We start from the raw sequence: 27,036 nt of genomic DNA on the forward strand, positions 1-27,036 counted from the left end.
CCACACAGACAACTTGCCTAGACCACAATGCATCAGTTTCTCTATGAAGAGGCTGTGGGAAACTATCAAAAACCTCAAAGAAATTCAGGTAGACTATGTCCAGCACTCCAGCCACATCAACTGAGTAGGTTACTTTGTCATTGGAGGTGATCAGCTTTGTCAAGGATGATTTGCCCCATGTGAATCCATGTTGGCTTATCCCATCATGCTCCATTTGACTTGTAATAGCACCCAGGATGATTCATTCCATAACTTTCCCAGGGACTGAAGGAAGACTGATGGGCCTGTAATTTCCTAGATCCTACTTTGAGCCCTTCTCGTAGAAGAAGTGACATTTGCCTTCTTCTAGTCTTCTGGGACACATTTGAATTAATATAGCTTCTCAAAGATCATGAAGACAGCATGGCCTCACAACAGCAGCCAGCTCTTAACAGCCTTGGTGTATAATGTCGGGGCACATTGATTTGTATGGGTCAAGCTCCTATAACAGTTCACATACCGACCCTTTCTTCACTGACAGCAGGTCTGTGTTTGCATCAACCTGGAATTTTATTCCCAGCACCTGGGGCTCAATATATTTATTTATTCTGGTGAAAAATGGTCTATACAGCTGAAGTAAAAAATACTTTGTTTCAGTAACTGAAACAGTATCCTCATTCAGATACCAATTATAATATTTCATGTGTTTGAACATTTAATAGATGTTAAATCCTACAAACAAAAATGAAAGCTATTCACCAGTAACCAACAGAAATGTAGTAGGTATACACTGCAGCTTTAATTTTGTATAGCAAACTGCATTCTGTAACACTGATGATCCATTCAAGAGAATAACATTTACAAAGATACAAAATTAAAATCTAATCTATTTCAAAATTCTCTTCACCTCTTCCTTCGTTACTCCAACTCCTGCATAACTCAGTAATTCACAGTGGTTGTATCAATCCTTAATGTCAGTTTGATGTTGCTATGGCTGCTGATTTTAAAATACTTCACAAGTACTTCACTTGAAATGCAAAACTATTACTGTGCTTATCAATATCGAGTTGAATAGTGATATGTAGCTATACATCTAACAGTCGTGGGCGGGGAGGGTAGAGAAAGAAAAGTATACTTTTTTAATCTGATTTTGGGGATAATATTGAATCTAGACTCTCATCCCAAAAAAATCTGTCTCCAGATAAGCAGTACTGTGCCAGCTTTGTACTAAGAAAGCCATCCAATCCGTAATTAAAGCCATAGAGTACAGAAGTATCCAAAATCCATGCTGGCATATTATCTTCAACAGTTGGTTACCCATATTGCAAAAAATCTTTTAGACTTCTAGGCTGAATGTATCTAGTTTTCACATCTCTCCACTGGATTGGGTTATAAATTCTATAAATATTTTCCTTCTACATACAGCTGCCTAGTCAGAAAAATGTACCTCTAAGCCAGCCCCAGCACACAGTAGCCTTGTTGTATAGGGAATGCAGGAGGAGGAAAAAGAGTTAATGCAGGCTACTAAATACAAGTCAGTATAAAAGCAGACTTTACTGAACTGATTGCTTATAAAGTAACTTGTTTTATCACATAAGACCAATACACTTTTCTTCTAGAAGTATATGAGGTGACTTTTTACCTGCTCACATGGTTGACAAGGCGTGTCTGTAAGAGCAGATCTCTTCCTGGCAGGAGATTATCACATATTAGATGTTGATTAGACCGCACAGCCACTCCATGACAAACACAGAGGGAGCACAGAACATCCAAAACCTGGGGAAAATAAATAAATAAATAAATAGAATTAAAATTATTTTAAATATTTTTCATATTTTTTTTTATAATCACTGTGAGTTACTTGAGGCAATATAATGTTACAGACCTTGTTACAAGTATGTATATAATTCATCTAACATATTAGTTTTATTTTACAACAATTCTAAAATTCTTCTAACAAGATATATTTTTTCTGCTTCCCTTGAGAATTAGTGTCTAAATTAGTGTTTACCAATGTTGTTATTAAAAAGAAGATAACATTCCCCTTGGCTTCCTCAAACTGCTCATATGCCTTTTAGGAAAAGTTTCATTCCTAATTGTGAATACTTAATTAAAGTATTTTAAATCTAACTTCTACACAGAACCACCTGCTTCCTTTGTTCACAAATGTCCACCAAAATATACTTGTCTCATTGCCTACCTTATGGTTTCTTCCATGTTTGTCCAAAAGACAAATAATTGATTTAATATGTCCTTCTTTAATAATGTTTAGAGCTTCTGGGCTTTCCACCAAGACACAATGTAAAACCTCTAGAATTCCTGGGATTGGGAAATAAAAGATTATTCAAAGTGCATATAAAGTAATAACTGCACGTAACACTGCCTAATATACTGCTCACCAACATGGAATAGTCTAAAAAACCCAAGACATTGTATATGAAAAACAAAACAAAACCAGCATTGATGTATTTCTAGATTTCCCAAAATAAGTGAATACAGTAAAAATCAGAAAGGTGATAAAGAAAAAAAAAAAAAATTATCTGAAATTTTAATAATAATGATGTGATAATTAACACTCAAAAAATCAAACAAAATGGGTAAAATACTAGTTTTCATTGAAAAGGTGAAGACTTCACACTGCATACATATTAGAAACAAAATATACTCTCTGTATTTACAGTTTTCCATTTTTTTCCTTAGAAACCCATGCGAACTGCTAATGGAATCAGATACCTCTGAATCAGAGAGCAGAGGTAAATTCCCATCTACTGACCCACTGTAAATCATTTATCTGTGTATTTAACAGCTATACTGAGAGCCACAGCGATGTTCTTAAATGAGCAAACAGATAGAAACTAGCATGAAACATATGTGCAAGGAAGTAAGAACTACTAAATCTCCAGCAGTCCCTCAGTTAAATGCAATTCCAATAAAGCAGCAGTCACTTTCATCAAGAATCATTATCCTTAAAAGAGTCACCTGCTATTTGCCATGCTCTCTTTTACTAAAAGAAAAATGTAGCACTGTAAACTCCTCTTGGTGTGGGGAAAAAAGTCATCAGACAAAAGGACTGTCTCAGTAAGAGTACTCTGATCTTTCTTTGTAAGAAAGCTGCTACAGCATAAGGCAAGGATCAGCTAAAAAGAAAGCCATGTTCCAAATTGCTACTAACTGAACACAGGTTTTTAGTCTCAGTGCCAAGACAGTGTGATGACACAGAAAATAGATATGAAACAATCTTTATGATAATCAGCTGCCTCCCTCTCAACATTACAGATTGAATCTAAAGCTTATAGAGGACAGTAAGTGCTCTTCTATTAGATTTCCAGTGGTTTTGAATAAACCACTGAAAAAATGTGTATCATAAATGACAGCTAATGTTTACAGATTTAAAGACTGTGGTTTCATCCACGTAACTGTTCTCAGTATATATCTGAGGTTTTCTGAATTTGTAAATAATAAAGACAAGATTTTCAATTTATAACAATAAAAAGAAGTTAGAAATGCAAATTTAAGTACAAAGAATATGTATTTGATTTGTCAGGGAAATTTTTACACACATGCATATCCTTTTGAGATTTTTTAATAATTCCTGAGTAGCAATACTATATAGTCTGGCACATCGTAAATAACTAACCATAAAGACTCTCACAAACCAAAAATTAAAGAGTTAATTGAGGAAGCATTTTTGAGACAAAAAAACAAAACCCAACCAAAACAAAAACTCAAACTTGATATTACCTGGTTCCAAAAATCTTCACTTGGATGGTATTAGATTACTAACTTGCCTTATTCTTTTTTTTATTACCTTAATTTTAAAGCCTTGAAAATGCCAGTAGGATTTGTTAATCCCATCTGGAATATATTTCAGAGTGAATGACCAGTCTAATCTTAATTTATGCATTGAAGACAGCTGAAGCATTTGCATTTTATTATTCACTCAGCTCCTATTATATCTCACTCCTAACCTGGTCTATTCTCAGGCACATTTATACAAATTTTAGTTTTCTTTATTTTGCTTCAGTGAAGATCAGGAACCGAATCAATTTCTAATCTAACCTTTACGATCAAATCACAAATGCTGTTTATATATTTAATACCTTTATTTTGTTTCCATAACATTTTTAGTTCAAGGATAAGAAAAAAATGAAAGTAGGAATCTTACTGATAATAGGTTATGGCATCAAATCTTTATTGCAACACACTCAAAAAAACACCTGCAGTAGATGTAACTGACAACTTCAATGTTTATGGCAAACTTAATTTTGGTGTGATTAACAAAGCATGGTCTTTCTCCCCACAAACAGTCTACGTTACAAAATTATTTCATTATTTTAGGTGAATACATGCAGCCAGGAATTTCTATTTAAAAGTTACAATATAATCCAATATTTCTCCCTATTGTAGACCTACCACTGTAAATTAAAGAGTGACTATCCTCACCCCAGTCAAGCCATATAAATCTTAATACCTGGCAAGCAATCATCCCACATAAAATCACAAAAGCACATTTACATACTAAGAGCTGAACCTACTGTGCCTCTCAAGATAACTAAAGAACAGCATAATTAGCATCTTGTATAACTGGCTCCCTCAAAACCTGAAAAAGTCGTAATTATAAAATCAGTTTTGGAGGTAACGTGGACGTTACATTACCAGAACATATGGGGAAGGATATCAAGTGGTCTAGTTCCTTAAGAAAATGGAGATCAAACAAGCATTGCAGATATTAGTACCTTCAGAATTTTTGCATTATGTCCTGAGGCTCATTAAGCAGTATAACTGCAATGTCAGACTACTTTGCTGTTTACAGAATTTATCTCATACCTTGCTACAATATCATAAACATTTACCTTTTCATTTTCAAGCCTTATTTTTAATTTGCGATTAATATTTTAAACACATACATAACAGGAACCACATAGCACAACACCTTTAGAACTTTCATAACGGATTTAATCTTCAACCTTCAAAAGTTGAATGCAAACTTTTGCATTATTTCTGAAAAACCTAGCCATGAATGTTTCAGATGTAAAACTAGGCCTCTTAGGAAAGAATTTCACCATGAACAACTAGGGAAATACATTGAAATTAAGAAGGTTGTAGTCAAATCCATGCAACTGCATAATTGTGAGAAAATTCTCCTTAGATGAATGTTCTCTCACCAGAGGTGGACCACAGTGAAGAGAAGCTCTAGCCTGCAATTTTGCCATTTTTAAAATGCTTGTTTCAGTTTAAATTGTTTGTTACTCCAATGTTCATGAAAGCAAGATGATCAGCTGCAGAGCCGTAAACCAACATGACTGTTCAGTTATGACATTTTAGGATCTCTACACTTAATATACTAGCTACAGTGATAAGATGATCAGTAAATCTCTAACTAGACACCAGTGCTATAAGCAGCTGTTTGTATCATCAGCTGAAAATTAAAGTAATGATACAGATTCAGCCTCATATGTTCCTGTTGCCTCGTATCTCGGGCAGCTCAATGATTCAGAGCATAAACAGGGCCCCCATCCTATAGCCATAGCTCTGCATAAAAAACTGACAAAAAATCTGAAAAAATACGGATAAAACATTGCTGACTGGAGGGGCTTACCCAGGAAACCCCTTCAAAGTCTCTATATCAGCCTTCACTGCAAAAGAATAACTGACTTCTAAACCCTCTGCTTGCCCAAATAGTTAACATAAGAAAAAACTCCCAAGAGAAGCATCAACATATGACTGCTCTTTGCATCTGCAATCACCCACTCCAGATCTTACCAATCAGCGAGCAAACACCATAGCAGCTCACTCTTAGCTCTGAGAGGGACGAATACTCCTACCACTGACATTTGACAACATTTTTCCATGCTGTTGGTCAGTTCATCTCAGGAACAGATTTATGGCAAATAAACAAAATGCACATGAATATTTATTACAAAGCTGAAGGGAACACAAACACCTGATTTGAATTGTTTACTATAGGACACACCTGTTCTCATGGCTGCTGCTGATCCTTTGATGACAGCCAAGGTAAGATACTTGATAACATCTGCCAAATGGTATATGGCGTCTGAGACAACTCCCAATTTTTATTTAGGATCCTCAGCAATAGCAGGATATCATTCTTGTATTAATGACACAGTAAACAGCTGATGAGAACTGTGTTAAGTATGTGACATTTCTTTTCAGATATCTGCTAGTCTAATACAAACCAAAGAACTTTTACAATGGGGACATACTCCCTTCCTGACATTCCTCCCTTAATATGCCAATGAATGAAAAGCCACATCTCTTTGTGGCAGAAATATGATTCAGGAGTGGGAAGAACAGGGTGAGAAAGGAAATTTTTATTCTTGAGGACAACTCTGTAATCAATGAAAAATTATTATTGAAAGGAAGATTATTGTGTTCCTTCCAGCTCATGAAACAACACACAACAATAAAATAACAAGATGATGAGAATAAAGAATATGTAAACAAAAAGGTGTGTTACATTGTTCTCACTGTTGCAACTATCCTGCCTGTTAGTCTGATTACAAGCCTTCCTATCTTTTGAACTCAAGTGTAGCATAATTACAGAAAATAAGGCTTGAAAGACTCAGAAGAAGCCATCTTCCAACAGGACAGTAACAAATATTATACAGAATGCAGAACAGTCACAACTGCAAATGGAAAGAAAATATTTCTTAGTCTCTAACTCTGAAACAGCTCCAGCTGGATAACAGCAGAGTACAGAAGGGAGGGAGAGAAAATTGTGTGTATTAATAATAATGACAAAGCAAAGAACACACGAACTGCCGAGAGATGAAAAAAAACAGATAAAAATTTAAAATACAGCAATTGCTGTGAAAGATTGCCAAGTGGAATTAGGCTGCAGTGACATTTCTTCTCAACAGTATTATTTTGGTTTCTCATCTTTATGTAAAAAGATCATCATGCAAAGCATGCTTGAAGAGAGTCAAAAATCAATCTTAAGAGTACTGATCTAATATTTTCTATTTTATCTACTTTCATCGCTGCTGGGTCCAAGTTTGATTACTATCTACTTTTCAGATACCCGTACGACACGATTTTGGCATATTTTCATGCTGAAAAGAACAGTAATTAAGTATTCATGTGGGAAAAGAAGAAAAACTTTGTATTTATATGAGTGGAATGGGGCACCTATGAAATATCACCTATGAAATCAACATTATTAATTGTGGAAACATAGCCCTAGTATCATTTCAGTAACTGAGATACACTCACTAGAGGTTCCTTAATGCTATCTGTTTACAGAATCAAACTGTAGTGGCATGGTAAATATTGGAGACAGTCAAGAGTTACACAGTAGCAAGCTATCAATGCTAACAGGAATCATATATCACCAAGATAAATTCTTATGATACTACTTATATTCATCTAATCTGCAGTGGTCACACTACTTATTCTCTTCAAAATATGTATTTTCCAATATAGTACAAAGAGGTTTTCTGACTGAATTTAGTTGCAGTATTTTTATCTGTTTTTTAATTAATTGGAATTTTAAAATGATAACGTATTTGGTTGGTAAAACAGGCTTACTGAGAACAGATTGCTTCCAAGGAATCAGAATCCAGATTGCCATTTCATGGACACATACAATACAGCTCAGCATAACTTCACATTTAGTTTCAGCAATACAGAGACTAATTGCATCTCAGAGACACTAAGGGGATAACATAGTGGTTCAGGAGGAATAAATGACATTAGGTAATGTCAAAGAAAATAAATAGGCTAAAGAATTTGTGTCTGTCTGAACTGAGACAATTCCCAGTTTCTCAAATCAAAAATATATTTCAGACATGCTCCTTGTTGTTAACTTCCAACAGACCTCAGGAACAAGAGAGGTGATTAAAAAGGGAATGTCTACATAATATTATTACATTAAAACATACAAGTCTTTTCTGAAGACCCATCTATCATACATACCCAAGAAGAATACATTAACTTCCCTACATTACCACTACAGCCCTTCAAGAACAGACAAATTATATCAATTCCATACGGTTACTATTATAATTCAGTTTGACCCAAGTCCTGAAAAACATACAGACTTCCAAAGAGAAGGGAAGGAACTAGAATTAGAAAGAAAGCAACTTAATATAACTGAAATCGTGCAACAGCTGTTTAACCAGTGTGACTGACTGAATTAAAAGATAACATTACAATCAATTGGTCAAGGAAAAGGAAAATCTGTCAGAACATAAGGTAGAAATAAAATTGAAATAATTATGTAAAAGCATTACAAATATAAATCTTACTTTATTAAGGAAGATACTGAAACGGAACAAGTATTCACAAAAGATCATAATCCAACTGCTTCACCAATTTTAAAGAATGAAAAACTGGTCAAATAAGAAAAATACTAAAAAGCATACCAGAAGAGGCTTCCAGTCTTTCTAATCTGCTGATCAACCAATCAAGAGATCCAGAAAATTGAGCACAGTTTTTACGATTCCCTCGAATCAGAGCCGCTATTGGAAAAAGAGAGAAAAATAAATCACAATTATACGTCCATTTAAATTAAAAGAATCCCTGTCTTGTCTCGCCATGAAAGATCTGGTGAGACAGATTCTAAATCTTCAATTATTGATGCTCTTGTTTTAAATTTAAATAACACGAGTGATAGTTAGATTGAAGCATAAGAAATACCCTTGGCATCCAACTGACCTTTAAGGAATTTGAATTATTTTAGCTTTAGAATAATCTCAGTAATCCCTGCAAAATGCTCTACATGAAGTAGCCAGTACTGTCACCATAAAAGTCAGCTGCTACTGTAGAAATACGTTTCTGTAAAACAAAAACTGTCTTGTAATGACAGGAAACATTGAAAGAGGCAGAATGGAAGCCAATAAACATAGATGATGAATGTAAATTATTTTCTATTGCTACAATACCTTTGTTCAAGAATTATAGGAACTAAAACAAGATAGATGTCCAGGAACTGTTTGTCTGGTTTGAAACTATTTCATCCTTATGCTTTGAGCTGAAGACTGAAGTAGACTGAATGCACGCACTGATGTGTGGGTATGGCTCACTAGAAATCTCACTGGACACTAGGCACCCAGAAGCCTGTCCTGGAATACGTACATTTGTACGTATGTGCATGCACACGAGCTCTCAGAGAAGTATCTGTTCTACTAAACAAAAGAACCACTAACTTTTCTGGGTTTTGTGTGAAACAGTGAAAATTGCTTTTCTCAAGATTGCTTTTTAATTCTCCCAACAAATTATTTCAACCTGAAATTTCAATGGTTATTTTCAGCAGCAGAGACTTGGTCCTGCTAAAAGCAATGGCCCCTTAAAATCTATGCATTGTTGCTGCAGAAATTCACTATATTATATTGCAGCGATGGTTTTAAGCTGTTTCATTTGTAAAAGGTTAAACTCACAGATTCTGACATAAAGACGGCATGAAACTGTATCTGCAAAGAGGAAAAGCAATCTTGGAGTTAATTACAAGCAAGTCACTGCACTGTGCACTGACGGTTCTGTACCATAAGGAAAGAGATCACAATCCAATTGCTTCATAGCAAAAAAACAAAACAAAAACCCCCATAAACAACAAAACCCATGCACAACTCAAAAAAACCAACCCTAAAAGCAAAACAAACAAAAAAATAAACCCTTTCTCTTGGTGTCTTATATGATCAAAAATACCAATACCCTGAAATTTTACACAGTTAATTAATCATTACAATAGTTATTTGAAAATACTTGGGAATTGTAAGAGGAGGATCACCTAGTTAAAGGACACAGATTAGAACTAAGGAACACCTGTTTCTGCAAGTGACTTTTCTGTTGATTATAGGCAAGCCACATAATTTCACTGTGCTTCAGGTACAAACATAAAATGAAGGCAGTTACATTTCACTGCTTAACATGACACCACTAAATGTAATTTCATTTGCAATAATAAGGCACAGACAGTTTCATAAATGCAGTTCAGAAGCTCATGAAAGGTTAGTATTAAGTGGTTAAAGCTCTACATTAAATAAGGCACACCAGCCACTGAATATTGAAAACAAAATACAATATGCAACAGTTGCTTCTTTTATTGCTCGCTACTCTGAACTGCGTGATACCATCCAGTCTCAACTCGAAGTCTTTAAATGCCTCCATTCTTCTCACAGTGAAATACATCACAATGTCAATGACATGCCAAAAGCCATGAATTTTGGCATCAGTTTACTTTCATTTATGTACAGACTCAAAACCAAAGTACTGTTTACTGAAACAAGACTAAGCAAGCAATATCCATTTGTCATCCAAGTAACTACTGTACAGCTCCAGCATCACTCACAACAGAGCAACATTCAAATTCATTATAGCCAGATCAAAGCCAGACTTCTTAAGCATTAGCTGCCAGAAGATAATACAGTTTGGGAAGTAACATAAGAGGGCAGGAGGGGTATAGAGACTGGGAAGACAACAGAAGCTTGTGAACTGCTCTCCTCACTAGAAATCCACAGAAATAGTAGTTGGTGCAAGACGAGCAGACTCTTTCAGAAGGAATTTTCTGGACTTGCCAACTGGAAATTTCAGACTTGAAAGAAATGATTCAGCAAGCAAGGCACTACTTCCCCCATCCTGAGCTAAATGAAGTGAACTGATGATGTTTTAGAATGTAGATGATGGAGTATAAAAGTCTGTGTTTGGATTATTCATAAATGTAGCGCAGTTTTTTCTAACAGCTTCATTTGTTTTATCTCTTGTTACATTGAGACATTAACTCTCTGAACCTACTCTGGATACTTTTAAATATTTGTAATACCTGCCTTAACTTCTTTAATTGATACTTAACAAATCAAATAACTACCACTAGTACACATGAGACAATCACCTTAAAAAAATAAAAATTAAAAAAAAATATTTAATGGGCATATATGATCTGAAAGATTAAGACGTAAAACTTTTACCAACGTTCCTTCTCTATGCTCTATCTCAGGACTGGACAAGCGGACATTTTCCAAAAACATTACAGAATGTCACACTTTCAAGCATTCATACAGCATTAGAGTGAATAGAGAGAGAAGCAGAGGGAAGCAAAACATAACAGTAGTACTGCTGTGACAAAAAGCTCACACTAAGTATCTTTCAGTGTGAAAGCTTAGTTTCGTTTCATAGAATCACAGAATCGTTAGGGTTGGAAAGGCCCTTCAGATCATCTAGTTCCAACCCCCTGCCGTGGGCAGGGACACTAAACCATATCACCCAAGGCCTCGTCCAACCTGGCCTTGAACACTGCCAGGGATGGAACATTCACAACCTCCCTGGGCAACCTATTCCAGTGCCTCACCACCCTAACAGGAAAGAATTTCCTTCTTATATCCAACCTAAACTTCCCCTGTTTAAGTTTTAACCCGTTACCCCTTGTCCTGTCGCTACAGTCCCTAATGAAGTGTCCCTCCCCAGCATCCCTATAGCCCACCTTCAGATACTGGAAGGCTGCTATGAGGTCTCTTCTCCAGGCTCAACAGCCCCAACTTTCTCAGCCTGTCTTCATACGGGAGGTGTTCCAGTCCCCTGATCATCCTCGTGGCCCTTCTCTGGACGTGGTCCAACAGTTCCATGTCCTTTTTATGTTGAGGACACCAGAACTGCACACAATACTCCAAGTGAGGTCTCACAAGAGCAGAGTAGAAGGGCAGGATCACCTCCTTCGACCTGCTGGTCACGCTCCTTTTGATGCAGCCCAGGATACGGTTGGCTTTCTGGGCTGCGAGCGCACACTGAAGCCGGCTCATGTTCATTTTCGCATCAACCAACACCCCCAAGTCCGTCTCTGCAGGGCTGCTCTGAATCTCTTCTCTGCCCAACCTGTAGCTGTGCCTGGGATTGCTCTGACCCAGGTGTAGGACCTTGCACTTGGCATGGTTAAACCTCATGAGGTTGGCATCAGCCCACCTCACAAGCGTGTCAAGGTCCCTCTGGATGGCATTCCTTCCCTCCAGGGTATCAACCGAACTACACAGCTTGGTGTCATCAGCAAATTTGCTGAGGGCGCACTCAATCCCACTGTCCATGTCACCAACAAAGACGTTAAACAAGACCGGTCCCAACACCGATCCCTGAGGGACACCACTCGTTACTGGTCTCCAGCCAGACATTGAGCCATTGACCACAACTCTTTGCATGCGGCCATCCAGCCAGTGCGTTATTCACCGAGTGGTCCATCCATCAAATTGATGTCGCTCCAATTTAGAGACAAGGATGTCGTGTGGGACAGTGTTGAACGCTTTGCACAAGTCCAGGTAGATGATATCAACTGCTCTACCCCTGTCCATCAGTTCTGTAGCCCCATCATAGAAGGCCACCAAATTGGTCAGGCAGGATTTCCCCTTAGTGAAGCCATGCTGGCTGTCACCAAGCACCTTGTTGATTTTCATGTGCCTTAGCATGCCTTCCAGGAGAATCTGCTCCAAGATTTTGCCAGGCACAGAGGTGAGACTGACTGGTCTCTAATTCCCCGGGTCATCCTATTTTCCCCTTCTTGTAAATGGGGGTTATATTTCCCTTTTTCCAGTCATCGGGAACTTCACCTGACTGCCATGATTTTTCAAATATGATGGCCAGTGGCTTCACAACTTCATTCACCAGCTCCTTCAGGACCCACCGATGGATTTCATCAGGACCCATGGACTTGTGCACATTCAGATTTTTAAGATGGTCTCGAACCAGTTCCTCTCCTACAGTGGGCGCAAGGTCTTCATTCTCACAGTCCCTGCATCTGCCTTCCAAGACTTGGGTGGTTTGGTCAGAGCTTTTGCCAGTGAAGACCGAGGCAAAGAAGTCATTCAGAACCTCAGCCTTCTACAAATCCTGTGTAGCCAGTTCTCCCGAGAGCTTCCTGAGGGGGCCTATATTCTCCCTAGTCTGTTTTTTATTTGCTATGTACCTGTAGAATCCCTTCCTGTTATCTTTAATACCTCTAGCTAAGTTTAATTCTAACTGAGCCTTAGCTTTCCTAACCTGGTACCTAGCTTCTTGGACAACATCCCTGTACTCTTCCCATGCCACCTGTCCTTGCTTCCACTTATTATAAGCCTCTTTTTTTCAATTGGATTTTCCTCAGGAGCTCCTTATCTATTCAAGCAGGCCTCCTGGCCCTCCTGCTGCACTTCCTTCTGGTTGGGATGCAACACTCCTGAGCTTGCAGCAGATGATACTTGAATATCAACCAACAGTCTTGGGCCCCTCTGCCCTCTAGAGCTGTATCCCATGGAATCTTCCGAAACAGGTTCCTGAAGAGGCCAAAATCTGCTCTTTTTAAGTCCAGGGCAGTGAGCTTGCTGCATGCTCTTCTCACTGTCCTGAGGATCTCAAATTCAAGCATCTCATGATCGCTGCATTCAAGGCTGCCCTGGAGAGTCACATTTCCAACGACCCCTTCCCTGTTGGTGAGCACGAGGTCAAGCACGGCACCTCTCCTTGTCGGCTCCTCTATTACTTGCAGAAGGAAGTTGTCTTCTACACAAACGAGGAACCTCCTGGATTGCTGGTGCCGGGCCATACCGTCCTTCCAACATATGTCAGGGTGGTTGAAGTCACCCATGAGGACAAGGGCCTGCGAGCATGAGGCTTTTCCTATCTGTCTATGGAGTGCTTCATCTGCAGGCTCTCCTTCATCAGGCTGTCTGTAAGAGATGCCCTCAGTAATGTCTCCCACAGCTATATTCCCTTTAACCCTGACCCACAAACTCTCTGTGGACTGCTCACCTGCCCCCAGACAGAGTTCCATACTCTCCAGCCTATCCCTAACATAAAGGGCAACTCCCCCTCCCCGCCTGCCAGGCCTGTCCTTCCTAAAGAGCCTGTAACCTTCCATTCCAACATTCCAGTCGTAGGAGCCATCCCACCATGTTTCTGTGATGCCTATTATATCATACCCCCGTAGACGTGCACACATCTCTAATTCCTCGTTTGTTCCCCATGCTACGGGCATTTGTATGGAGGCATCTGAGCCGAGCTCCAAATGAAGCCGGCTCATTGGTTGGAGTGGCTGGGATATCTCTACATTGCTCCAGGCATTTATTATAGGTTCTGGCAACTGGCTGGGTTTGTTGGGATGGAATGGTGCCCCCCTCCCCCAACACATCTAGTTTAAAGCCTCCTTGACCAGCCTGGCAAGCCTCCTACCAAAACTGCTCAGACCAGCTCCACCAGCCCCCACTAGACCTGGCCTACAAGCTTGGGTCCTGTGTTCAAGACACCCAAACCCCTGACTATGACACCACCCTTTTAACCATTTATTAACCTGGCCAATCCTCCTAGCTTTTTTTAGGTCCTCCCCTGTACCCTGGAGAATTGATGAAAAGACCACCTGAGCTCCAGAGCCCCTAACCACCTCCCCCAGGGCTCTGTAGTCCTTCTTTATGTTCCCCAGGCTACTGCCGTCTATATCCCTAGCACCCACATGGATCACCAGGAGTGGGTAATAATCCATGGGATTTACTAGAGCAGGCAGCCTCTCTGCCACATCCCTGATCTGCATCGCCGGTAGGCAACACACCTCCCTTGAGACGGGGTCTGGCCGACAGATGGGTGCCTCTGTGCCTTTCAGTGTAGAGTCCCCTACTACTACGACCCGCTGCTTTTTCCTAGCAGCACCAGTAGAGATCTTTACCAGTGCATCAGCCGGCTGCTTCTGGCTCGAGTGCGCTTCCTCATTAGCCCCCTGCAGGACAGCAAAGCGGTTCTGGGTGGGGACAGGGGATTTAGGGGGATGCCCCTTGCTTTTGGTTGTCCTTTTCCTTCTTTTTTTTTGTTTTTTTTTTTTTTGTCACTAATTCCCAGCTTCCCGGGTTAACGGCCTCCTTCTTTCCTTCATGAGGCAGAGGTGAAGCTTGAGGCCCTGCACGGTTTGGGCCTGGAGCAAGCATTCCTGCTTCCTCTCAGCTTCCCTGACGTCTCGCAGTCTATTAACAGCATCCCGCAGCTCAGCCCCTGCTGCAGGAAGACCTCCACCAGGGAGCACCGAGTGCAGCCCTGCCCATTGTGCGCCCTCCCCTCACCAGACCAGTGCAGGCACTCTCCTCTCTACACCCCGAGCTCTGCACTGCAGCCTCCCCTCTCATCTCCTCTGTCTGGGTGCCTACGCTGGCCACAGCCGGGGCAGCCAGAGCAGAGCTCCCAGACCGGGCCCTGATCATACGACGGATGCTCACCATCCCGCTCGCCTGCCCTCGCGAACGGCCGCGCAAACTGCCTCGATCCGCTCTGTTCGCCTCACTCCTGGTCGCTCGCGCTCCCTGGGGCAGGTTTTTAACCACCCAGGGCTGGTGCCGCTGCTTCAGGCTCCGTCCCCTGTGAGTCGGCTGCTCGCTCTCGTCAGCTGAGCTGCCGGCTCCCTCGGTGGCTCTTGTCGCTCTGAGTTGAGGCTCCTGGACGCTGATCTCCCCCCCGCTCCGGTGTTGAAGGCGTCCTCTCTCGAGCTTTTATGCATCTTTTACAAATTTTAACTGTTAGAGATAATATCTGCAACCTTTTCTGCCTGCCAGTGGTTGAGCTACCTTCAGGAAACCCAGACTGAACAATCTGGTTGCTTGCCAGGATGAAGACAGTCAAAGCTATACACGGTTGTTTTGTTGAAATATAGTGGAAACAGCAAGAAAGATTTTCTTCATTTTCCTTAACAGACCACAGAGCTCTGAAGGAAGACAGACATTGGCAGAGAAGTAAAGAATGGAGCTGTAACATGCAAACAAACAAGAGAAAGGTCCATACCATGTTGACATCAGAGGGGAGGAAAGGAGGGGAAGAGAGGTAGAGGGATGGAAAATTAAAAAAGAAAAAAAAAAAAAAAAAAGGATCTGGACAGTCCCCTCAGGAACCCACAATATTATTCATGTTGCCAAGTCATAAAATTTCTCACTCATCAAACATCTTCAACACACTGGTAAAACCTCCTATTTACCTCTGAAACATTTCTTCAATACCGAACTACAACACAAAGAACAATAGTGTATCACTTTTCCAGATACTCTTAGCTGAAATCAAAGCAGTCTATTGTATCTGAAGCCTTGGATCCACATGCTGACTCACTCATCACTATGCCACAAGTTACAGAACTGGAGAGATGTGTATACAGGATGTATTTAGCTTACAACAGTAGAAACTCATGGAAATCAAAACCAAAATTGTTAAAATTACCTCATAATGTTCATAAAATCTACCAGTCTAATGATAGGAAATGCCACTTTTGGTCACCTTTGCAACCTGCACATATGCATGATGCTACAATCTTCAACTACATTGAGGTGGTAGATCTCAACAACTCCTCAACCAGCGTCATAGCCACAGGAAGACCCCTTCTACCCTAACAGCCTGTCATTAGGTGACAGCAACCACTGTTCAGCTAGCTTTTTCATAGCTCTGAGAGATCACGGGAAAGGGGTTCTGGTTGTCTCAATGATATATACTGTGTCAACTTCCATTTCCTCTGACAGAAAACTTAGTGGGACAGACAGAAGCACCCCATTGGTTTATGAAGGGCTAACCATACACAGACTATTCCTTCCCCCTCCCCCCACACCCCAAGATTATTTTCTTTTCCAGGAGCACAAGATGACAAGCCTACTATGACTGTTGAAGAATATCGTTAACAGTACTATATACAGAGCTCCTGCTCAGTTCCCTCACTTTGCTGTTGGGTAGTAAGGACAGTTTATGTGAAGTGAGGCATGCCATTAAAATTTCATTTTCTGTGCCTCTGAATTTGGAGGAAGGCAAGTTTTCAGTATGCCTTACAGACATGAAATACCACTGAATATTCTGAAAAAAAAAAAAAACAAAACAACCCAACAAGAAAAAGGAAGAAAAAAAAAGGTCAGATTTCACAGCTCTTAATTTGGAAACCAGCATCGGTAGAGTGTTTTTACCTGAAGTTTTCTCTGCAGCTGTTCCTCCAAGCAAATGGGAAATAATAAGTACTATTTGGTTTATTACAGAAGTTTCCAACAAAACACTAATAGTTCTAATTATTCAGATTACTAATCATAAAGGGCACAAAATAACTCCAATATAACAGCTTTGTTTTCCCACCATGAATTAAAAGGGTCACAATAAATAAGACTCAACAGCACACACTTAGTGGCAAAGAGAAAACCAGTTATTTTAAATACCAATAATAAGTGAGCACTAAACAAGGAATGGGTCCTATAGAAAAACTGCTATGTGATCATGTTTCACAATACACACCCACAGAAGAGACGAATAATAATACACACACTACATTAATCTGGGCACTTCCTAACCACTTGAATCACTTCATTTTACAAACTCAGTATTCAGTTGTGGAGTTTTTAGTGGAATTGACACATATCATAACATTACTTGTATATCTTTTCAATACTAAATTTTTCAGGAGTGAGATTTTGTATAAGTAATACATACTGCAGAGTAAGAAAACAATCTTGCATCAAGACTTTGTCCAAACTCAAGCTTTTGCCAAAACACATGCAAGTTTAAAGGCAAGGCCCTCACAGAGCTGGTGTGCTACAGGAAAGAGAGCAGCACAGGCACACATAAGCAGCCTGCACAAAGGACTGCTTAATGGCAGAGACACATTATTGTCCCCAGTCACTTAAAAGGTCAATTTTAAGGTTATTATTTGGGCATACCTATGTGACAGAGAAAACCTGATGAGCAAGGAAGTGACAAAATGATCTCTTAGTAAAATTTCCTTTTCTAGACAATTAAGAACTCAGCTATAGCAGTGGATTAATAACACCGTATAATGAGCCACAATAGAACATAACACATGCAATTCAAATTGGTGAGCAAGAAAATGAGGCGACTAAGTGCTACTACCTAATCAGAAATTGGACCAGGACACCAACCAACACTTAGATACCTACAGAAGGCATTATGCAATTTTCAGTGACTGCATGTAAACAAGTTCATAGAATCATAGAATAGTTATGGTTGGAAAGGACCTTAAGATTATCAAGTTCCAACACCCCTGCCATGGGCAGGGACACCTCACACTAAATCATATCACCCAAGGCTCTGTCCAACCTGGCCTTGAACACTGCCAGGGATGGAGCATTCACAACTTCCCTGGGCAACCTATTCCAGTGTCTCACCACCCTAACAGGAAAGAATTTCCTCCTTATATCCAATCTAAACTTCCACTGTTTAAGTTTTAACCCATTACCTCATGTCCTATCACTACAGTTCCTAATGAGGAGTCCCTCTCCAGCATCCCTATAGCCCACCTTCAGATACTGGAAGGCTGCTATGAAGTCTCCACGCAGCCTTCTCTTCTCCAGGCTGAACAGACCCAATTTCTCAGCCTCTCTTCATACGGGAGGTGCTCCAGTCCCCTGATCATCCTCGTGGCCCTCCTCTGGACATGTTCCAACAGTTCCATGTCCTTTTTATGTTGAGGACACCAGAACTGCACACAATACTCCAAGTGAGGTCTCACAAGAGCAGAGGGGCAGGATCACCTCCTTTGACCTGCTGGTCATGCTCCTTTTGATGCAGCCCAGGATACGGTTGGCTTTCTGGGGTGCAAGCACACACTGAAGCCGGCTCATGTTCATTTTCTCATCAACCAACACCCCCAAGTCCTTCTCCGCAGGGCTGCTCTGAATCTCTCCTCTGCCCAACCTGTAGCTGTGCCTGGGATTGCTCTGACCCAGGTGTAGGACCTTGCACTTGGCATGGTTAAACTTCATTGGGTTGGCATCAGCCCACCTCACAAGCGTGTCAAGGTCCCTCTGGATGGCATTCCTTCCCTCCAGGGTATCAACCGAACCACACAGCTTGGTGTCATCGGCAAACTGGCTGAGGGTGCACTCAATCCCACTGTCCATGTCAGCGACAAAGATGTTGAGAACAAGACCAGACCCAACACCGATCCCTGAGGGACACCACTCGTTACTGGTCTCCAGCCGGACATTGAGCCATTTACCATAACTTTTTGCGTGTAGCCATCCAGCCAGTTCTTTATCCACCAAGTGGTCCACCTATCAAATTGAAGTCTCTCCAATTTAGAGACAACCTCTCCAATTTACAGACAAAGTTCTTCATGATGTACTGCATCTAAGAGAGTGTACCTTTCCATGGCACAGTGTAACCTAGGATAATGCTGGAGTTAATGGTCATTACTAAGAGGGGTCTTTGAGTATAGAAGCTGTAGCAGTTCTGCACGCAGATGTGTGGAAAGTCACAGCCTTCTACAAAACTGTCCACAATGTTGTGGCTCCTTCACACAGGAATGATATATTCACATATATTTGTTCACACAGTTTTGGGCAGTATACATGATACATTAGCAATATGATGAAATGAAAAAGCAATCATTTAATTGAAGTCAGAAACATGTTATTTATCATAATAAATATTACTAGGAAAAAAAATCACAATTTAAGACTGTTTTCAGTGTATTTTATTCTTAAGCACATGCAAGGACCTGGAAATGCAAAAATCTTGTTTTAATTTGTATCCTAAATTTCTTCACAGCAGTAATTCTCCTATACTAAAACAGGTATATATTTCATCTGAGGTTTATATTGAGCTAAAACAATCAAAGTAGCCCATATGTCTTACCTAGTAATTCATATAAAGAATTCAGAATTGATTTCCATGCTTCTCCAGCTTCCTTCCCAGCTACGTCTGCAAAATGAGCTGCACTGCTGTATACATTCAAGCGATCAATACATTCAAGAACAAGGTTGATCATACCCTAAAAATGGAAAGGCTCAGATTGTCAGAGAAAAAAAAAAAAAGAAGTATTGTTTAGGTGTCAATACATAAGCTTTTCAGAAATCTAAGAAAACAGAACATGAAAGGCAGGATATGCATAACACAAGAATATATACATAGGGTCAGACAACTGAAGTCGAACAAGCAATTCCTATGGAAAAGTTTTGCTTCCCTATGATAATAAAAATTTACCATTTAGGATAGTTAAAATGAAACATTAAAAAAAAAAAACAAAAACAACCAACAAAATCCAACAAATGTATTCCAGGCATAAATGTGGGCAAATTTCCATTCTGCAAGGCATTCAGGCATCTAATTATAGGCAACTATCACTACCATAACAGCTAATATTAAACAAAATATTTGAACCATGCTTATTAAATCAAAACATCCTGTTGCATCAAGAGATTACACTACAACAGAAGAAAGTAATTAACACATAAGTATGCAACTATTACAGTTAGAAATCAGGGCACAAGGTCATATAAATTTTTATCTATTTATTTATTTAAAAAAGGAAAAGGAAGGCCTTAAATGCATTTCTTCAAACGTACAGGAAAAGCAACAGATCTAAAGAGATTATAAATGTAACAAATAGTCTTGACTCTTAAAAGAAAAAAACAAAACAAAACACAGCAAAACATCCCCCCCCCAAAAAAAAATAAAACATAGTCCAGATTACACATCAATGCTACAGACACTGCAACAAATACTTGCAAACATGGTGGAAAATCAGAGTAAAACAGAGAGATAAGTACCTCTTCCTGGAAGAGGTTCTGGCGATTCTTCAGTGCTCGGAGCCTGTTTTGTTTGTTTTCATGCTCCAAATGTTCATCAGGGGGATGAAAGTAGCCAATCAAGTCTTGCAGGCTCAGACTGACTGACTCAATAGGCAAATCGACAGTGGAAGACTTCACTTTCTTGCTGAGAGAGTCAAGGCCCCTACAAGAAGATGAAAAGTCTCCCGAGTGCTGGAAATTTATTTATTTTATAATGTAAACTTCTTTATTGGTTTAAAAGCAAAGTTTGTTGAGGCAAAGTTTAACACATTTTCTGGCAGCTGTGATTTAAATCTGCCCCATTCTCCACTTAATGATCCACCTCTCTCTTCCCAAACATAAAGTGGGAGCTATCAAAACTGTTGTTTCTCTTAATTTTTTCTGAAATCTAAAACACACATTTTAATATTCTACCTACGCATTTACCAGTACCAGAGGCACACCAAAAAATGAAGAGGAGCTACTGTAAACCTATTCAAAGCATCATGACCTGGAACGGACACAAGGCAAAGAACCAGTCCTACGGTGCCAGAGGGCTCGGTTAGTCCATAGGGGCTCTCAGGCATGTCTCTACCCTGTTTCTCAAACCATCTTCAGTGCTGGAAGATTCCACACAATTTGTCCCAGCACTTCATTAGCCTTTTTGTTTCGAAAATAGGGCTTTTGTTTCAAAAAAAGCTTCCAGTTCAACCTTAGTCTTGCTGTAGTGTATGACTACCATCTCCTAGAATTAGGGGAGCAGACTGTTCTCATCCATGTTGCAGCTGCCCCCTGAATCCCCAAACCCCATAATCCAACTTTTCTTCAGCACTGTGCTTTCCCTTCTGCTGTGATACACCCTCCTCCTCCATTTAAACCTCAATTTTCCTAAAATGGGGCTGTGATAGCCAAGACTGAGGCCTCACTAGTACCATGCACCACACAGAAGGCAAGGGCTTTCCCTCGCACCTCTCTGGCTCCCCTCAGGAAGGCGCTGGTGGACAAGAGCTGAGCAGGGTGCTGTAGGAGGGCTGCCAGAACTGTCTGGAAAGAGCAGGAGGGACCATGAGGGGCAGAGAAACCAGGGGTGCTGAGGGCCTGTGAACATCACACCCATCCTCAGGGAGGAGGGAAAGATCCAGCACATCCTGGAACTCTGCAGGAGCCAGCCAGGTTCTGGAAGTGCTGCGAGAGGAGCAGTCCCGAAGGGAATGGCCCACCCTGCTGGTACACACTCAGGGGGAGCATGAGAAGGCAGCTTATTTGACACTCACAATTTCTCTTCTGACTCATTCTCAAATCTGCCATTGTATAAAGGTGTTTACTAGCAAATTTTTGAGTAAAACCCAGGTAGCAAAGAGGCCTTTTTTGTTTTCATTAGTGGCTCCATTTATGCTTACCTAAAGATCACCGAGCTCCAGCTGGCAGAGGAGCCTGCCATGTCCACATGGTCACCAAAGGTCACTCACAACCATCCTCACCTCCTGAGCTGCACAGCACCCTGCTCATTCCCAGGATTCCCCTTCTTGGCCATGGTATGCAGCAGAAGATCCCGTTTTTATACGCTGCTTTTTTGACACTGACAAGTATTTGAAGGGGGAAAGGGGAGTGCTGTTTAGTTGGGTTTAGGGCTTTTTTTTGGCGTGGGTTTTATAATTGTTGCTCCGGTTTTGCTGTTGGGATTTTTTTTTATTTGTTGATGCTTTTATTGTTAGCTAGGTTTTGGGGTTTGGTGGTTTGGGGTTTTTTGTTCTTTTTTTTTTAACTGGCATGTCACCGTATGTTCACCTCAAACGGTGAACTAGAGCTGGAAAACTTCTAAGTTTAGGAAACATTAATTCACTAGGAATATTTGCTGCTGAAGAATAAGTCTCTTATAGTAAGTAACACAATTTTTCAATAACATAGCTACAAAAGTTACCTTTAAAACACAGTTTTTAGCGTTAAGTGCAATTTTTCGATTGACTTTGTGGGAAAGAACTGGGGCACAGACCATTCAGAATAATTTTGATCCTCTCCAATTCAGCTCTTTCTTCCTGGTGTAGCATCCTGCCAAAACTAAATTGTTAAACACTACCTTGGACTCCCTGCGCACTCCATAAAAATCTCCACTGTAATTTAGCAGTACATTGATTTGTGAAACCTAACCATTAAATTGCCTTTCTCTGTCCTTATCTTCTATGGCATTTTTAGAAGCTTCTAAGAAAACGTATTATTTACAAAGTGACCCAGGGCTTGCATTTCTTTTAAATGACAGAGTAGGCAATTCTCCTGACTGAAATTTCAATCTGTTTTTATTTAAGCACCTGAAGTAAATGGTGGGGTTTGTTTTGTTTTGTTGTTTGTTTCATTTGTTTGTTTGTTTTTTCCCCCCAAATTGACATTTTTTGGTCAATTGGCTATGTCTTTGGCTGTGCACTGGTTTAGGACATGATTGCCTCAGGTCACCATCTCCAACATTGTCTTCTCTTACGACAAATGAGTTTCTATGAAATTCTTATCATTCCATATAGTCTTATTGCATATCATCTTTTTCTTGGGGCTTTTCATCAACTACTAAAATCACAAACATTTGAGAATTAGCATTTTAGCAGTATTATTTAGGAGGACATTTGGAGTAGGAAGATGGATGCAAACTGCATAAATCTGGCAGAATTTTAAATGGCTAAAATACTATAAAAAAGCATTTTATACATAGTAAAATATTAAAAAAGCAAATATCATTGTAAGGAAAGAAATGAAGAAAGTGGAATGGGTGGGTAGAAAGATGTAATTTGTTACTTTTAAGAAATTTTACTTGAGACTGTGAACTTCTTCAGTATCTTCGTGTCTTCATATAGTTATCTCCTTCTTTCAGGTTTTTCACAGAAGAGCTATTTTAAAAACCATACTTAGAAGAGCTAAATGATGCACTGCATGACTTATAGCAAATTTTAGCATGAAAAAAAAATCTTTTCTATGGTTTATTTGAATTTTGAGTATGTTTATGCATTCAAATCAAGGTTGACTATAAAATAGTATTAGAAGTTAGAGAAAAGACACTGACCAATACCTCTCAAGGACATCTCTGCTGATAATACATAAAGAACTTGCATAAATCTGATTTGAGAAAGATTCATATGTTTGTTCTGAGGGCTAAGTTGTTCACTGTTGTGTTAACATCCACTTTGAATAAAATAAGAGGTAAAAAAAAGGGATGAAAATATCAATTTATAAGCCCACCTTATAAACCTGTTGAAAAGGAAGACTGTACTACGTATGACACGTGCTGTACGGGACTCTTCATTCTGAGATCTGGACAATGTTAAACCATCATCCATGTGACCTTCATGGTGCATTATTGCCTGCAATACAAAAATAAGAAGCAGCACTGCAAAATGAAACATTATCCACAAATAAGAGGTATAAAACCTCAAAAAAACCTAGTAAGACAGGCTAGGGAATTATGAAGTCACAAAAAAAAAAAAAAAAAGGATGAAGATGAAGAATTTCATTAAATACAGATAATCCCATGTTTTATTTCCTCATGTCCAATGACACACTTGTACTTAGCCAGCAGGTTCAGTGCCATAATAATCTCAAAGCCACAGCTTCTATAAACAATATACTTCATTAGGAAAAAAGAAAAAGGAAAAAGTCTATGAGGTCTTGTTTGTTGTTTTTTGTCAACCTCAAAAATAGTTCCCTCGCACTGTAGCCGATCCCTAAAATACAGAAGGTCAAAACAGGTATTCTTTACTTGTCCTGATTTGCAAGGATGTTAACAGCCTTCTCTTCTGACTGTGCCTTGAGTCACTACCAATAACTTCCAGCTTTTTATGTTTAGTGATCGTGGCTGTAAAGGTATTCAATCCAATCTATATAAATATTTTAAACTATTTTAGATGAAAACTTTTATTTGTCAAACATACAACAAACTATTTACATTACTAAATTATTCAGCAACTTATTTTGCATCATTTTAGATATAAGTATTACAATTATATTAGTATTATAACTTACATTTTACATGTATATAAAGTTTTCTAGATACCTATTTTTATAGCAAATATTTTTATAGAATATGTGTGTGTACATATATACATATATGACAGACATTTTATATATGAATATATTTACGTACAATTATAAGGCATGCTTTAGATTTGAAATTCTGGCATAGAAAATAGTCCTAGGAAATACTGCAGTGTGGATAAGCATCACATTTTGTCTTTTTTAAAGAAGGCTAAAACATGTTTTCCTTGCGAGAAATCATTTCCTGCAAAGTTATACATTTACAATAAACACTACCACAAATACAGCTTCTGGAAGATGTGTTAAGTTGTAAAAGAATCTTTCCTACTTTATTATGCTGAACTAGCATTCTGCTTGCCCATGGTTATCCTTTAATAATCCCTCAGGGCTCAAGTCTTGACCATTCCAGCCCAAAAGGTCATACGCTCGCCGCAAGGAAAGAAAAGACTTTGAACTAAAGGCTTTCTCAATCCAAACTATAGCACTTTGAAGAAAGAATTTTTAGCATATTCTACAGGCTATAACTAACACTTTAGTCTGGCACCAAGTATATCCAGATTTATCAGTTTGTGGATTAAAGAATTCAGTACATCACATAACTTTTCAATATGTGACTGAAAAAAAAACAAAAAAAAAAACCCACACCACCTTTCACAACGAAACAAAGACATGCTTAAAACAACAGAAACCCAGAAATTAGCTGTCTCTGGTAGTTCCCTTAATTTCCCCCCTTGCCCTATCAGGCTGTGACTGAATGAAAATCATTCCTATTTATAACCTTACCTTTCGCTGCACAAAACCCATTCTTACAGACTTTGCATCAGCAGACTGGTATGTGAGCCATAAGCCTGTATCTACATGTTGTATGAAGCATATTGAATCCCCATATTTTATTTCAGGTGCTCCCATTCCATCCACCTCTTTTCTTGTCCCTATGTCCAACTTTTCCTGAAGAAGAAAAAAAATGGATACCAGAACAATAACCATCATGTTAATATTTGTATAAAATACTGAATACTAAGCAATTGTCCAGAACAAGACTTGACAGAATAATTGAGATTTTTCTTTAACTAAATTATTTTTAAATGGTGAAAGTTTAACTTTTAGTTAAACATTCAGGGAAAAGATGGAGCTTCTCTGCTTCTCCTGTCAGCTGCAGAAGACAAGCCACTGCTTTCAGGTTCTCAAAGTAATGTTACAAACAATGAGACCAAAAATTCCAAATGTTATCACAGTATGCTAGAGATTGGAAGGGACCTCAAAAGATCATCTAGTCCAATCCCCCTGCCAGAGCAGGAACACATAGATAATGTTACACAGGAATGTGTCCAGCCGGGTTTTGAATGTCTCCAGGGAAGGAGACTCCACAACCTCCCTGGGCAGCCTGTTCCAGTGCTCCGTCACCCTCACTGAGAAGAAGTTTCTTCTCAAGTTTAAGTGGAACCTCTTGTGTTCCAGTTTGTACCCATTACCCCTTGTCCTATCATTGTTTGCCACTGAGTAGAGCCTGGCTCCATCCTCGTGACACTCCCCCTTTATATATTTATATACACTAATAAGGTCACCCCTCAGTCTCCTCTTCTCCAAGCTAAAGAGTCCCAGCTCCCTCAGTCTTTCCTCATAAGGGAGATGCTCCACTCCCTTAATCATCTTCGTTGCCCTGCGCTGGACTCTCTCCAGCAGCTCCCTGCCCTTCTTGAACTGAGGGGCCCAGAACTGGACACAATATTCCAGATGCGGTCTCACCAGGGCAGAGTAGAGGGGAAGGAGGACCTCCCTCGACCTACTAACCACCCCCCTTCTAATACACCCCAGGATGCCATTGGCCTTCTTGGCCACAAGGGCACAGTGTTGGCTCATGGTCATCCTGTCGTCCACTAGGACCCCCAGGTCCCTCTCCCCTACACTGCTCTCTAACAGGTCGTTCCCCAACCTATACTGGAACCTGGGGTTGTTCATGCCCAGATGTATATCTTACTACAGCCAAGAAATATAAGGAGAATGATTACACCACACATGTATATATGCCTTAACAATCTGGGGAGGCAGCTTTACTGTAAAAGATAACAAAGAATGTCTTTTCTTAAATTAACAGAAAAGAATCTCTAGTTTATTAGAGGGTTTTAAAAAAAAAACAACATTTCTTAAGTAAAGGGAAATGTCATGTAACTAGATTTTCACCCTACAATTATGAATACATTTTGAAGCACTTAGAAAAATTCCCAGGTTAAATTCTTATTAATTTTTATTATTACTTTTCATAACATTAGGCTTCCAGATGTAATATATTCATTGATTCAACAGTTTCTGCATAGAAATGTTGATTTCACTATCTTGTAAATGCCTGATTCCTTAAGTACCAAAATTCTTATTAAAATCTTGTACCTTGATATATGGCAATAACTGATTTCCTGAAATATCTGATGCCAATCACCAACTTACTGAATGCTTCTATTTCATTATTAATTCATTATTTTATTCATATCTTTTCCCTAAATGTTGTATGCAATCCTTTCAAAAGCTAGCACAAATAACCTGAATGTAGTAGTAGCTGGAAATTGAAAAC

The 27,036-nt window shown here is 39.5% G+C and overlaps 1 protein-coding gene across 5 annotated transcripts in view; it reads right to left on the minus strand.

Moving 5' to 3' along the window:
- The window catches only part of RYR2 (ryanodine receptor 2), a 380,332-nt gene that overhangs the window by 179,331 nt on the left and 173,965 nt on the right, over positions 1-27,036 (minus strand). For all 5 annotated transcript variants that reach the window (XM_061471193.1, XM_061471190.1, XM_061471195.1 and 2 more), the window contains 7 exons: positions 25,254-25,418; positions 23,679-23,800; positions 20,457-20,640; positions 19,543-19,678; positions 8,364-8,459; positions 2,180-2,298; positions 1,622-1,755 (listed from right to left, as the gene is read on the minus strand). In XM_061471193.1, the coding sequence (XP_061327177.1) occupies positions 1,622-1,755; positions 2,180-2,298; positions 8,364-8,459; positions 19,543-19,678; positions 20,457-20,640; positions 23,679-23,800; positions 25,254-25,418 (956 nt within the window). The remainder of the gene's footprint in view (positions 1-1,621; positions 1,756-2,179; positions 2,299-8,363; positions 8,460-19,542; positions 19,679-20,456; positions 20,641-23,678; positions 23,801-25,253; positions 25,419-27,036) is intronic.

The sequence above is a fragment of the Pezoporus flaviventris genome, unplaced genomic scaffold, assembly GCF_033815535.1.
Source record: "Pezoporus flaviventris isolate CSIRO_AGI_PZ_B2104156 unplaced genomic scaffold, CSIRO_AGI_Pfla_v1 ptg000066l, whole genome shotgun sequence".
NCBI lineage: Eukaryota > Metazoa > Chordata > Aves > Psittaciformes > Psittacidae > Pezoporus > Pezoporus flaviventris.